Below are 15,604 nucleotides of genomic sequence, written 5' to 3' on the forward strand. Positions count from 1 at the left end.
TTTACAGAATTAATTCTTTTCATTAATTAAATGACTTGATGAATTTCGTTATTTGAGTCTTCCGAACGCATCTAACTACCGGTTGCACCTGGTTGCACCTGGTTGTACTGGGCTGCACCAGCTGTTTTTCTATCAGATAAATGAGCTGAACTAATTGTACGTACTTATACTCTTTGTACTTTTAAGGTGAGATAAAGTTTGAAATTTAATGAAAACCGAGAAAATGTAAGCCCTCCAGTGCAATTTAATGTGTGGCAGTAAAAAGTAATCAACTGGTTATCAATGGTATCAATGTGCCAAACGTGTCAAGTGGCTTGAAAGAATGAGAGGGCATTGCGTTTAACAACGAAAATCCGTAAATCCTCGTCGTTATCTGATAGGACACGATAACGAGTATGCAGCTGACGTTTTCATAGTCACCAAATGACGATGATAAAACACAGTCGCGTGAGTATGATATACATATATATATGTAAATCTATATATGCATACACACACACACACATATATATATATATATAAGACGTATATTTAATATTGATACTCAGGGTATCATAATATCGTAAAAAAACGAACCTTACTCAACCGAATTTTCTCGCAGATATTGAGACATAAAAACAAAAGAACATCGTTTATCCCTGATGTCGTCTCCAGGACGTTTAACTCGTCTAAAAGTAACGCATGTTTACCGTAACTCTTTTTGGTGGAACATGCTTCAAAGCATTCTCAAAACTCAATTACCCCGAGTCTTTATCACTCACGATAACGAGCTGTTCAAATTAAACGTGTGATATGGCTTGATTATCGCCAACTCACAACAGGCCACGAATGGAAAGTCGTGGACTGTAGTAGAAGTATGAGCGTATGTGCAGTCTTGTTCTTACTTTCTTTCTTTCTTCTTTTCTGTTCTTTCACTTTAACCTTCAAGTTTATGAATATAATATATTGTAAAAATAATCTTTTTTTGCAGATAGTATATAAAAAGAAGTATATGCTCGAGTAGTCTTCTAATCTTTGAACAATAGTTTAGAGATCATGTATTTTACAGAATTATTACAAATTGAATGAATAAAAAAATGATAGTACTGTTTTAACGAGATTGCTACAAACATAAGGTGAGAAAATTTATATTTTGTAGAAGAGAGTAATCAGTGGTTTTTTTTTTTTTTTTTTTTTTAAATAAATTTTTTTGCGCGATTGTGTGTATATATGTACATTTTATTTTTCTCTATAGACTACTCTGTTACAATGGATATTGGCGTCGTCAAAATCGCAGAAGATAAAGACTTTGAGAAATTAAAGCACTTATATGATGATAACAACAATTGGAAATTAGATTACAACAAACCTGATTTATCTGTTTGGACTAAATCCGTCCCAGGAATTAGTTTTAGAATGGTGAAGGTAAGTTTATTAAAAGGCAAATAAATTTTGTTTCTTGAATATGACTAAATTTTTTAGATTAGAACACGTTTTCCCGACGTTTCACCAGAAACATTGTATGATGTTTTACATGATCCTGAATATAGAAAAATTTGGGACACTCATATGATTGAATCGAAAGATATAGGATTTTTTAATCCGAACAACGATATTGGTTATTATTCCAGTGAGTGTAATAATATTTATATATTATTAATATTAATTTTTATATTGAATATATCTTTATTATTGCTGTATAAATTTTAGTGGCATGTCCATCTCCATTAAAAAATAGAGACTTTATTCTACAACGATCTTGGTTAGATACTGGTATAGAACAGTTAATAATAAATCATTCCGTTTATCACAAAGACTATCCACCTAGAAAACACTTTGTACGAGCAACATCTTACCTCACAGGTAAAATAAAATACAGGTAAAATATATGTTATATAACTTTGCACATATCTAAAATTATTATTATGTTTAAGGCTATATTGTAAGGCCTTCGCGCAATGGAGATGGCTCCGAGTTGGGTTATGTATCGCACACAGATCCACATGGCAAATTACCTGTGTGGCTTGTTAATAAAATTACACAAATATTTGCCCCTAAAGTAAGATATAAAAAATATAATTGTAATATATAATTATACATTTACTTACAAATTTGTTCTTTATAGATGGTAAAAAGATTGCACAAAGCATCTGTGGGTTATCCAAGCTGGAAATTACTTAATAATCCAAATTATAAACCATGGCATTATCCCGAACAAATAATGGCACCTAGAATACGTATTGAAGAAGTAAGGATTACCTTAGTTTTATATACATTTTTTTTATTAATTATTTATTACGGTATAATTATGCATCAGATAATATTTTACTCTTCTTTCGTGCTTAATTAGCAAATACAAATATTTTAAAGTTAATATTATATATGCAAACTTTTACAATTACAATTTTTACTTTACAATTATATTAATTTGTTTTAGTGTGTAAAATCCACAGAAGAAAAGAATTCAAAATACAATTATGTAGACGAATCTGACTTAAAAGAAAATTTGGTTAAAGAGTCCGTCGCAGTGGATAGCGATTAATTTAATGGATAGTAATATTAAAGAAACGTAAACGTTTTTAGGTAAGTAGGATAATAGAAAATAATAATATTAAAAAGTTGCAGTATTACAAATAAAATGTGTAACAGATAATTTATACAATTAATTGTTACACTTATAAAGTTCGATTTGCATATTTCTTAAAATTGATAAATTTTAATTACACATAACGTAATATCTTTAAAATATAACATTCAAAGTTAAGGTCGCAGTTCAGTTATACATGAAATTGCCTTATGTGTGGATACGGCTATAAACGTCAATAACGAACTACTATCGGTGGCCTGCTTTGTATTAGGCACTAATTTAAAGTCAAGTTTGATGCTGATATTGTTAAAGCGCGGATAATATTACAAATGCAATAAAAAAATGCCGCACAATATGAAAGGTATATTTAAAGCGTTTTATAATTTATCACAGCGTGGTAAGATACGCCTAAATCTGCGTATGCTTGAAATAATCACCTGTTTGTCTTTTTATATTATGCACATTATACGTTATTGTTATTTATTATACTAAATCTTAATATATATATATACATAAAGTAATTACATCTTTTTGTAGCATTGAAGAATGTAATAGAATAGTTGGTAAAAAGTTTTCAAATGTTTCGATAAAATTAGAAGATTTAACTAGCATTTCCGTGAAAGAGCGTAATAGAAGACATTACCAGAAAACAAAGTTATGTAAAAACAAAAGATGCATTTTTTTACACATATCTAAATATTATAATTTTAATGTAAAACAAAGACGTAGTTTAATATCGATTATTCGAATATATACATATACATATATACTATAACTATATGTATGTGTGTATATATAATTTTTTATTGTTTTAAATGGGTTTTATTCGTAATTTTTTTGGCAAGTGCGCCAATAATTGCGTACGACCAACATACGAACATGAAATGTTAATGATAGATGATATACTAGTCTCTTATAATCTGTTCTAGTCTTCTGATTTTACATGTAACCGTATACCGGCCAAGGAGAGGATTTTGTAAGACTTTTAAGACTTAAATTTGAAAGTTATTGCAAAAAGAAAAAAAACAGAAAGTTGTAAACTATACACTTACTAAATTTGAAACGAATAATTTTACGAAATGCTTTATACTTTTCACAATATAATGTAACTGAATATCTGCTACTTAATGAAGACTAACTGATAACGAGACGGCCTAGAAATTTAGATACTTGTAAGGCTGAAATATATATATATATACACATGGAATCTTAATTTTACATTTCCTCGGTTCGCAAAAAGTATAAAACAACGTAATAATAATTTATAAAACATAATCGATTATTTTGTAAGTTGCGCAATAAAAATGTTTTTAAACTGGTTTTATTTAAATACTTATTGCAGAAAGAATTTTGTTAAACACAATGTGAATAATGCAAAACGAAGATAGAGAATAGAGATCAAGATTAACTATGTCGTAAAAGATTTTGAGAAACAAACTTACAAGCAACAATAAACTTTTGATTAAACATTCAACGGTACATAAAGTTCTGGTCACCGTTTTCTTTTCTGTAAAAATAAAAATGTAACGGCGACAAGGTAAAAGGTGTATTTAACAAAATTTGACTTGTATAATGAAATGGATCGTTAATTCTATCGAGGATGTATTTTATCTTATCTCACGTACATTCTATTATCCATTAAGTCCTATTCTTTTCTTTTATCGCGTCATGTTGTCTCGTATAATTTTCGTAATTATATTTGTTGGTCCAAGCTCGCTATATATTTTACGTACGTTGTGTTAGCACTACTTGTTATCGCTATAACATTACAGAGTGGCAATTTTAGCAAGCGTTACATAGGTGATGATTGCCGTCGATATTGAATAAGTAAATGAGGAACTCCCGTGACACAGATATCGAAGTAAAATACTAGTGTGCTTGTCAAACACGTCAAGTTTCCCCGCTACACCGTGATCCTCCGTCACGAGGAAAAGTCGAAGGATATTGCAAGTGCGATGAAAATTTGTATGTACAACGAAGTTAGATAGTAAGAAAGGAGAGGAACATTTCTCTGTGGTGAACATTGTAACGGCGTAACAAACGCGCAGAGCGGAGAGTTTTTAATTTCAACAAAATATAAACGAACGTAAATATTGTAGCGAAACGATATGTGTCGATTGAATCCAACGAGCACCAGATTAAACTACTAATTCGTAACATCGTCGACGTGCTGCGAGTTTTTTTTTATTTTCGTAAGCTTGGCGCAAGCTCGACGGAGCAGCGAAAAGGAAAAATCAAGTGTCAAAGACGTTTGCGCAATTTATTATTTGTAAAAAACATTAGAAGACGCACGTGTGCATATTTATTCTAAGTGAATGATGCGACATGTAAAATCGTTCTCCCGTTATTCGCATTTCGTGCCGAGAGCGAGCGGAATTCTGTTAACCGCGGTAAAGCGTGCGAAAAGATATGTCCGATGATGCACCACGTTCATTATCCAACGATAAGAAGCTTGTGGAAAAATCGGTGGACGAGGATTCTCACTCGAGACCGCGAGAAGGTTTAAACGCAAATGCGGCTAAAGGCGAAGACGCGTTAGCATCGGCTGATAATGTCGAAAGCGACTGTTTCTCTACAGCGTCTGGAATCGACGATGGAGAAGCGGAAGCGGAAGACCGCGATGATAATAAATCGCGGACCAACGAGGGAATATCAACGATCGATAAGGAGACGCAACATAAGTCCAAGGTAAAGAGAATTACTTCTGTCCATATTGGAGGAAGATCGCGACCGGTCCGAGTAAGTAGCGTAAGGTGCTCGGTATCTTTCTTGCCTTTTCATCGTCTCCTGTCGAGCCCGAATACTAATGAGGAATCCCGAAAGTGAGGCGGCGGGTGTTCGGAATCGAGCCACTCACCGGCACTCGAAATTACTGACGATGAAGTCCGGCAGACGCAGAATATCACGGCGACGAATTGCAATTTTTTGCTCACGTTATCGCCGGAATATCCTGCGTTTGCTGAGGGAATCTACCGTTTCGATCGTTTACTTATCTTTTATTTCTGCCGATCTCTTGATTAATTTAATTCGAATCCATGCCTCGCGACGCAGGAAGACGAGTCGCATGCTACGTGTTCTGGAAATGTTAACCCACTGTTGGAGAGAACATTCCCGGCGAAAGAAGAACCGGAGGAACCGGAGGATAACTTGAAACGTTCGAAAAGCAAGAAGCGAGCCTTATCTTTACTCGACGTATTGGTTTCTATAATTATCCTTGGTCCTTTGGCAATCAGCTGCTGGAGAGGCGTATGGGGATGCATGGATCATTACGAAAAATTGTAAGTAACAGAAATGTAATAAAGTAATTAGTTGCATATAATAATTGGAGTGCACGAGCGAGGTTCACTCACTGATAGTCTTTGAGATAACGAAACTATTAATAATATACGTTTATCGTAATCGCATATATCGTTTAAATTTAAAATATCTCGCTCATTGTCAGTGAGCAAGCAATCATTGATGTAACATTATTTTTACGATAGCCTATAACATGTAATATTGTCAAATCTGTAGATTTTAACTTTGTAACGAACGTCGTTGTGAAAGAAGTAATCTGACATTCAAGCAAAAGCAAGAGCTTTCCAGCGGTAACCCATACTTGGCATTGTATCCCGTAAGTAGTAAAAAAAAAATGACCGCTGGCCGGTTGGACTGTGTCATTACGATGACCACGTATACACACATTGCATGCGCACACGCCAAGAAATTTACTAAACGCTAATTGTAAGCAATATATATTTGAAATTTAAGAGGACATGTGTTTTAGGTGGACGATTTTGTTAATAGATTTCCCGGCTGGTTTTGTTTCACGTTCGGCACAATTTTGGAAACGATTTACGCGGTTCTTCGACATCGTTTTCACGGCATCTACAACAAGAAGTGGGCGAAGTCAAGCTGGCGAAAGCGATTGCTTTACCGAACGCTACAAATCCTGTATACTTACACCTTCGGAGTAGCGTGCGTCTCGCACTGGCGGGGTGGCTGGATCATTATTGACAATTATCTATTAATGCACGTGTGGTACGTAAGTAAACGCTCAAGTCATCGATCGTACCATGTATGATATATATTCATTGTCATCGCGCGTTAACAGACTTTGTCGCAAAAGCGAGAAAAATGAGACTTGTTAATTGTTACGATTTGTAACATGTATATGTATATGTAATATGTATATGTTGCTACAGGATAACCGCGTCTTTGACATGCTTGCTACTGATATGCCTGGCGATTCTACGCTCCATCCGAACTTTGATAACAACCCCAATGATAACTCAGATCGACAGAGCGAATTACATTTTTCAATTTCCTACTAGATACAAGATGGTGAGTTTAAAAAAAAAATTATACACTTTCTCGATGAGATCGACAACAGTAAGATCTATGCGTGTTTATATACGACACAATTTTTCAAGGAAAACACGTTTAGATAATTATAATAATGTAAAGGTGTGGCCATACAAATGGCCATTTACGTAAAAAAGGCCACTGTAAAATTGAATAAAGCGAGTGCACTGCAGCTATTTAAAATTTAAATTTAAATTAGAAGCATTTGCTCTCTTTCTTTCTCTTTTCTTCACGCCTGCTTCTGGCGCAAACAAATGTTGATCGCAAAATGTACAATCCGAATATAATAGGAGGGCGAAAATGCAAAGTCTTTATTTCGAACTCCTGGCATATATTTTCTTATACGATTTTTAGTGGTCTCGATAGCTCTTGCCAATGCAACGCCATAAGCTTTGACAATCGTATAACGCGCTTCGTGACAATCTCTTCTTTGATTACCGCCTGAAGAGCCGACCGACCCTGTACTCAATTGCCAAATAGTGTTTAACGATTGTACGTGGAGCATGGTACATGTACATACATACACGGCGCATCCTTACGTCCTTACACTTTGTCGTGCACAATTTTTAAATGCAAAATTTATAATTTTTTATTTAATGCGGTGTTTGCGTGCATCAAAATCTAACTTACGTACTTTTAAAGTCTACGTTATTTAATAAAATTTACCTGTTTCCTTTTTGTTTGTTGTTTTCGTACGAGAGGAAAAGAGAAAAAAAAGATAATTTTTTTCAAACGTTATCACAAGAGTGGTCGCTAATCAAGTTGACCAAGATTCCAACAGAATCGTCTCCAATGCGCATTATTGAGTTTTTGCGATGTAATATTAGATATCGTATTAGACAGATAAAATCATAATTTGCCTAATGATCACGCATAAGTTCTCGAATTACGCACACAGATTCTACACGTACGTTTCTACTTTTGTTTTATTCATCGATGTCAAGATATAAATCTGTCCCGGTCTTTCCTCTTCTCCCCCTGCTCCTTATTTTAAGTCGTTAAGTCGTTTTTTTTTTTTTTTTTTTTTTTATACCAAGAAATATGGACATATAATATTCTGTACTAAATTGACGCACAGCGAGACTGACTGTATGTCTTTACTTTAATACTTGAAATTAAATGCGTGTACGTGTTCAAAATTGAAAATTAAAGAACGATAAGAAAAAAACGGAAAGAGATGCGATACAATCGAGTACAACCGAGAGCTCTTGCGACTTTGTAAATAGAAAAGTCAATTAGAGTGATTAGTTTCGTTTATATTGGTTTTCCCCGGAAGTTTATGAAATGCTCTTACCGATTATCCCGCATTGATAGCAGCTATAGGCAAGCACTACGGTTGTATTGATATAGAACCAATATTTCTTATCTGCAAAAGAAGCGCTATCTGTTTTTTTTTTTTTTTATCTTATTTGACACGATTTATCAATCGTGTATAACAATCACATCGCATTTGATCATTAAGCGCGTAATGATTTTATCTGTAAAATTTTGGCGCTTTTTCCCAGTCAGGAACTTCCAAGGAATTATACATGTATAGCATAACTATTTGTACATATGTCTAAGTACATTTGCGAAGCGAAATACTTAATAATTAATTTTACTTTTAATATTTTCTCACATTTCTGACATGGCATTGGACCTTATAACCCTGACAAGGCTCGCTATAATAAATTAGGGGATGAAGGTGAGAAGATGTTGTAACCCAAGCTTGATTGGAGCACAAAAGGAGTTTATTAGCGATGAATTTGGCTAAAGCGTCAATGGATAAATGAGAACATACATCAACGATTAAATGAATACGAGGGAACAGGAAGGTGTGCCTAGAAAAAAAAATTACGCCAAGGTGACTAGAAATTGTACCACAGTAGTCGTATCGTTCTTCTTTGTCGGAGTAGAAAATTAAACAAGATTTCTTTTGAGATTAATACAAAGTGTTTCTTTTTATAATGCAAAGTGTGATTACAGAGAAGACTAAAAATGCCGAGTATATATCATGAGCTTCTTTGCTGATACATACTCGAGATGAGTAATGCTGGGGAGACATCCCCTCAACCTGAACGTCTAAAATGGCCAAGAAAAATGCGACGCACCGGAAAGGAAGATAAAAGAAACAATTGTTGAATATGACGATTCGGCCAACACGAAGTTTGAGCTATCGAATCGTCTTGAAATCGGGCATTATCACGGGAACTGAACGCGTGTGGCTGTCATCGACTGCCACCGATCGTTCTAATCGGTGATAGCACCGCGATACACGACACATGATGGAACGAGTCGATTATAACGATGCATCGTAGGTGGGGATCGTTGGCGTAGGAGAGATCGAGGGAAGAAAGGAGAGCATATACCGCGGGTACTATCCTCCGTGCCGGTGCCGGTGCCGGTGGTCCACCGCGCGAGCGACGACGTTGTTCGCGATAATGCGATAGTGCTGGTCCGGTTGATAAAAGATAGCGGTTTTGCCGAAGACAAGCCAGTAGTCGATTGCTGTTCGGTCAGCTGTGGAACCGGCCGCCGATCGCTCGATCGAGTTTGTCACCCCTAAACGCTTGGACGAGAGTCGAACGAGGTGGATGTGACTGCAAATTTTTTCGTATTCCTTTTATATTTTACTTTCTTTCTTTTTGTCTCTTAAATTTTTTTGAGCCTAACAATCATCTTCTTTGACTAAGTGCCAAGATCGGATTGTGTGATACGGAATTTGGATAATATTCAAAAAAGGAATACGTTTCATGGCGAACTCATCGCTGGAAGAAGTTCCAACGAGCGTTAACCATGTTTACGGTTTCTCGGAACGCTAAACTAATCTGCCTAAACTGATGAACAAATGCAATGAGAGAAGGCATGCCATCATTTTTCCTAGATAAAATATTTGTTCGCAATGTCACGACGACGGCGACGACGATGACGAGGAAAACGAGAACGAGGAGGACAACAAGGATGACGAGAACGGTGAGAACGACGAGGACGATGAGAACAATAGTTGATTCTTAAAAAAATTAACTAAATAACGTAAACGAATCGAACGTTACAGCTCGAAAATATCAGGAGTCGAACGCTGAATGTTGGAACTTAGATGAATGTCGCCGTTTGTTTCTTCAAGACAACTACGCAAGCACTTTTTTTCTTCTTCTTTTCTTTAATGTACATAATAATAATGATAATGATTCAAGGATACGTGCGAAATGCGTAATGACGAGCGGCGCGACTACTAAATTTGATCCAGATTGGGCAAGGATGGTCGAGTTGCGTGCAACTGGTGCTAGGATGACCGGGAGCCTAGATGGCAAATCGTCAAATCGCCTACACTATGCCATCTTAACAATCTTGGATACAATATTTTCTGCGCTTGTAGCCGCGCCGGCAGTAGTTGGTTACTGGCGCGGCACTTGGGAACTCAGCGACTTCTACGTTTATCCAAACGAGCCAGTGTTCAGCAGCTTTGCATCGATTACAATCGGATTCACTGGCCTCTTTGCCTTTAGCGTGGTGCAGCACGGTCTGGACGATATTCTGCATCCAGACAAACACCGGCTGTCGTACTACCTCGGCTCGCGTTTCTACACCAGCCTGTTCGGCTTCTGTTGCGTGAACGCTTGGCGCGGTGCTTGGAAGGCTTTAGACATCTATACGGATTTGACGCCCGGCACCGTCTCCGCCACGACCGTCATTAGTCTCCTCGCGCTCGGCATTTTGCGCGCGGTGCGTAATGTATCCGCGCCGCCGTTTTCGCTTGTTCTCGACTCGTGTCCGGGTTACTTTGAAGTGCAGACTATGTTTCGCGTCAATGTAAGTACTCGCCGACAATCTCTCTTTTTCCGCGCGCTGTTCCTTTAAGAATGCTCGTCAAGATTCAAGTCGTGTCGCACGAACATCATCTCGTCCCTGTTGCTAACTAATTTCACACTAATCTTTTCTTTTTTAAAACTTGGAATTTAAAGGCATCGCTTTACACTGCGTTTTGTATTTTAAAATTATAATAGAGAGAAAGAGAAGAAGAATGCGTGCGTGAGGTTTTACCTATCAAGAAAAAAACAAGTTGTGCATTGCAAATTGCGTACAGATAACGTTGAAGCGCGATATTTGTCAGCGACATGCAAATATGCTTTAGCAAAAAGATAAACATTATATTAATAAATAAGTCGCATTTAAATATAATCATTAAGATAATTTGTAATTAAGTGCAATCTCGGTCGCGAGCGCGAAAGTATACATATTCATGTATCTTGCCCGCGGTTTAAAAAATCCAGAATGTGTGAGAAAAACGTGTAGCAGGATAAATGATGTATGAAAAATGAGAAAGTAAATGCTGTTCGAAGAGAAAAATCATGAGGGACGAAGCGCCAACGGTGCATTTAAAAAAATTTGCATTAAAAGTCAAACACATTAGGCACAGCGTTACTTGGACGTGCAATCTATTTTCCCTTAACTTTTTTGATTCCTCGCGCTTACTGTACACGCGTCCCATTATGTGTGTAAAATATATCGCAAATCGTAAATGATAAATTGTAAATCGCTATTACACGGATTGCATGTATCTCATTTACATACGTGTCGTCCAAGCTCGCGTTATCGGTGTGTGTATAAGCGCAGTTTCCGGTCAAGTCCCCCGACCGTCGAGCACTATTGCGCCTGTAATGCAACATGCGCAAGTGCGCTAATTTGTTTAATCCGTTTGCTATTTGTAATCACCTTCTTAATTATGCAATTATGATATTATTATATTATTATATTTATTTCTTGCCACGTCCAAGTAATTACTGTAATAATTGCAATCGTAGATATCAATGATAGGTGCCGCAGATGAAAGATCACGCGACATATGACCACCCTCAGGAAACGTTGATACAATTGTCGCTGTGCGTGTGCGTGCGAAAATCATAGTCGTACAATTCGGTGTTGTTTTCCCTCTCTTACAACGTAACGTTTATCATATATTATCGTTTGATAGAAATGTGATTATACGAAATGACTTGTACATTTGAGGCTTATGTGTATACATATCGTTCTCTCACACAGTCTCATTCATAACTAAAAATATCTGGCATTTTTTTTAAGTGCCGAGATAACATTTTTATACAATCGATCGAGAGCTATTTTAGCAATTGTACACTTTACATCCTTTACTTCTCATAAATCTTCAAATGCATCTATTGTATCATATATAATCACATTTATTGCACCGCGTCAACGACGGAAGAAAATAATCTTGAGATAAGATAAATGTCATTTTTACATTGACGTTTTATGTACCCCAGTTTAATCGTCCCGTTAACACGTCGTGATTAACAGGATGAATAATGGAATTGCAGTGCATTTTAATGACTGTTAGCACTTTTAACATGTATCCTGTTATTTTGTAACTCTGATATTACCACCAATGTTCATGATGTCTCTATTTTATGTATGATTGCAGAATACGAGGGACTGGTTGTTGTACTTACTGGATTGCGCTTTCAGCGTTGGCGTCGTGGGTACGTTAGTTGTCTTCGTCTGGAGAGGAGTTTGGATTTTGATCGACATTTACCTATTTCCAGAAAATCCCGAGTACTCTGCCATTGGCTCATTGGTAAATATGCAACTTAATTTTTAATGCAAGTTAAACGCATTTATCAAGTCTTAATTTAAGTTTTTCGCATCTACAGTCAACGATATGCGGCTCTCCTCACGAAGATTGATACTAAAAAAAAAAAAAAAAAAGAAAGAAAAAAATGGAAAAGAAGATAATACGATAATAGCATGATAGTAATAAGAATGACGATAATAGTCGCGATGAATGTTGAGAATCGTGATTGTAAATACAAATATTTTTACATTTAATATTTAACAAACTTGTGCAAGATAACGAGAATCATAGCTTAGGGATGTATTAAGCGAATTTAAGCCTTTGGTAAGTGGAAAATTTTGAACGCACTATCTGATATTATCGGTATATGAAATCATCCGCAGGCATTTGATATTGTATCATTTAAATGATGGAACAATTAAATTGGTATAAGATTCATGTTACACGATAAAACATAAATGTTCAATAAAATAAAAGGAATAGAAATGTGACGTTGTCGCACGGAAGTTAAATATTCACGAATACTGTGAATATTTGTGAAAAAGAGCTGAAAGCGAAATCTATTAGTTTTTTTAATGTCGCGTCCGTTGAAAACTGCAAATTTTACATTACAGACGATGTGCATGGCCTAGGATGTGCCACTGGCACTACACACGCCCCGGTAGTTGGATTATATAATTGAATATTCACCAATTGCTTGATTGTCGTGGCACATGGCACAATTGTCGGCATGTGATATATATGATGTATGAGATGTTTCACGTTATCCGCACTTTATTACATTTGTTATATCGTAGGCGGCACGGCTACGTTAAAATTTCATATTTGTGCCACTCGTACAGAAGTCTACGAATTTTATAATATATCGTTTTTGAAAGATAAAAAAAAAAAAGAAAAGGCCAGGGAGATATATGTAAAAGAAATGTAAAACTAACATAGTATTATGAATTTCAGGGTATCGGCTATTTTATAGTCGCCGTGACGTTTTGTCTGCAACCGTTGATGCGGTACATCTGCGCACGCCTTCGGGGTCTGATTCGCTTGATAGTTGCGGACGCTTTTCTTCTTCTGAGCTTCCTGGGAACGGTGAATGTCTGGCGCGGTATATGGAACGCACTGGATCTATGGCTTCTACCAGACAATCTGGAATTGTCCTGCTGGATCACTCACGTTGGCTGCTTTATTCTCCTCGTCCTCCTCAATTGTAGCAATACCATTTTAGTTCGTGGGGTTTACATTGATGCCGAGGAAGAAGAAGGACAGTGCGTTGTGTTCCCATGTCATTATCTTCGATTATTCTTCAAGGTTTGTACATCATACATACATACATGTCGTCATATAAGAGACGAATATTTGTTGTGGAAAAAACCAAGTTAATCTGCATTGATAAAAATGGCTCTTAGATCCGCTTTTACGAACGCGAGTTAATCTAATTGATCGGTTAACTTTCAGAATTGCAACTAATGTTTTATAAAACTGATGTATTTTTGACATCAGTTTTATATTCGGCAGTTGCAATCCTAAAAATTAATCGACCGATTAATTTAACTCACGTTTGTGAAACCGGGCTTTGATCACTGCATGCTCTGTCTAATGTTATCGTTTATTTCGTGTCAGATCGAACGCGAGAAGAAGCGAGCGCGACAGCGGAAACTGGTAGCCTCCCAAAATTTCGTCGATCGAGTCGATGTGAATGAGAAGGACGGTGAAAACGGAACTCTCTTACCGAATAATACTACATCGTCGATACCTGTGAATGCGGATTCTCTTGCATAGACACGATAAAGGAAAAATCAGTTTTTTTGTTTTCGTTTTGTTGTTAAACGCAAGTTCAAGTGAGAAAAAAAAGAGAAGAACGCAACACGTTCATACACACTTCTCTGTATACGAAGAAAAGACGTGCATCTTTTTGTAGAACATTTGCGTCTCTTTTAAGATCGAATTTTGCCTTTAATATTTCGCGTGTCAATCTTCAAGACGAGTAGAAACGACAAATCCCTTAAGCGAATGCGCGATAATTATTACAATCGTGCTTAATCGAAATTAAAATTGGGATTTATCGGAATCGTTAAGACACGTCCGGCTGCGAAGCCGGCATTTACAGATTTATTCACGATATCCGTCAGTTTCTAATCGCATTTATCGCACGTGATAAACTCATAGCAGACGCGAGTCTCGTATCGCACTCGAATTTCTTTAATAAACGTTTCATTATAAAGTAGATATCAGATTTCTGTAAAGATTTCTCTTTTGTGCACTAGTAAGTCGCTCGTGTACCAAAATTAGCGTGAATTCATTGTCAGTGGCGCGATTGCGAGTGAGGATACAAGATGGAAATCGCGCTGCTATCATGCCTCATGAAGGAAGGAGGGAAGCGTTATGAATAGTACATACTTAATTTATGTAAAATCAAGTACGCCACTCATCACGTAATACGGCGATTGGCACAATTCTCTACGAATTTCCGTAGAGCTTTTTTTTTTTTTTAGTACCAGAGCTAGAGACGATTTTGATAATGATACACGGAGCAAAAAGACCGATTGCGGAAGACGAATGGCTGTGAATGAACGTACGAAGTGAACAATATGTTTATGAATAAGACTTGGTAATGATCACATATGAAACGTTATTGCAAACTTTGCGATGCAAAATAGTAATGTACGATACACGAGTGATTTTTTTCTTCGTTGCCATTAAAATAATGAAAGTTAGGAAGGCGAAAGTAGGAATTAATGCTGCCGTTGAGTATTTCTTTCTGCGAAATTTGTTTGTATAGTCTATTATATTTTGCTTATAATGTGTAATACGTTCTATATCTACGTATATGCCTAAGTATGCACCCGCGCGTGTGCGTGTGGGTGTGCGCGAGTGTATGCTTCCACGAGTGTGTAGTGCATATGAAAAAAGGATTTGTATATTTATTAAAAAATACACACGGTGTACATATATGTATGTGTGCATTGTATGTATGTAGAAAGAGAGAGATAGAAAAAGAGGTGAGCGACATAGAAAGAAAGAGAAAAAAGAGAGAGGAAGAACTTACTGCGAATAAATAATATTAACAATGGATATTCATGTACTCACTTTACACGTTTTCCAGTACAACTATAGTATTTTTTTTTATGCGA

General features: G+C 36.4%; 2 protein-coding genes across 9 annotated transcripts; both read left to right on the forward strand.

The window, feature by feature from the left end:
* The first annotated feature begins 59 nt into the window (after positions 1-59).
* Positions 60-3,886, forward strand: LOC139107098 (START domain-containing protein 10). 4 transcript variants are annotated; one of them, XM_070664384.1, is made up of 10 exons: positions 60-447; positions 602-862; positions 971-1,115; positions 1,235-1,404; positions 1,462-1,609; positions 1,690-1,842; positions 1,914-2,038; positions 2,105-2,227; positions 2,417-2,562; positions 2,740-3,886. In XM_070664384.1, the coding sequence occupies exons 4-9, from the start codon at positions 1,249-1,251 to the stop codon at positions 2,519-2,521; spliced, it is 810 nt and encodes a 269-aa protein (XP_070520485.1). In that variant the 5' UTR covers positions 60-447; positions 602-862; positions 971-1,115; positions 1,235-1,248; the 3' UTR covers positions 2,522-2,562; positions 2,740-3,886. The 4 variants fall into 4 exon arrangements, with proteins under 4 accessions (XP_070520485.1, XP_070520484.1, XP_070520486.1 ...); XM_070664383.1 differs by having other exon boundaries at positions 2,417-3,886; XM_070664385.1 differs by having other exon boundaries at positions 975-1,115; positions 2,417-3,886.
* A 5,108-nt stretch (positions 3,887-8,994) lies between these two features.
* On the forward strand, positions 8,995-15,545 carry LOC139107095 (uncharacterized). Of its 5 annotated transcripts, XM_070664378.1 has the most exons (6): positions 8,999-9,862; positions 9,945-10,054; positions 10,137-10,699; positions 12,327-12,479; positions 13,431-13,781; positions 14,094-15,545. In XM_070664378.1, exons 3-6 carry the CDS (start codon positions 10,148-10,150, stop codon positions 14,250-14,252), a joined length of 1,215 nt encoding a protein of 404 aa, XP_070520479.1. In that variant the 5' UTR covers positions 8,999-9,862; positions 9,945-10,054; positions 10,137-10,147; the 3' UTR covers positions 14,253-15,545. The 5 variants fall into 5 exon arrangements, with proteins under 5 accessions (XP_070520480.1, XP_070520479.1, XP_070520477.1 ...); XM_070664379.1 differs by having other exon boundaries at positions 8,995-10,699; positions 12,327-12,384; positions 12,448-12,479; XM_070664376.1 differs by having other exon boundaries at positions 8,999-10,054.
* Positions 15,546-15,604: the final 59 nt, after the last annotated feature.

This window comes from Cardiocondyla obscurior, linkage group LG12 (genome assembly GCF_019399895.1).
Source record: "Cardiocondyla obscurior isolate alpha-2009 linkage group LG12, Cobs3.1, whole genome shotgun sequence".
Classification (NCBI taxonomy): domain Eukaryota; kingdom Metazoa; phylum Arthropoda; class Insecta; order Hymenoptera; family Formicidae; genus Cardiocondyla; species Cardiocondyla obscurior.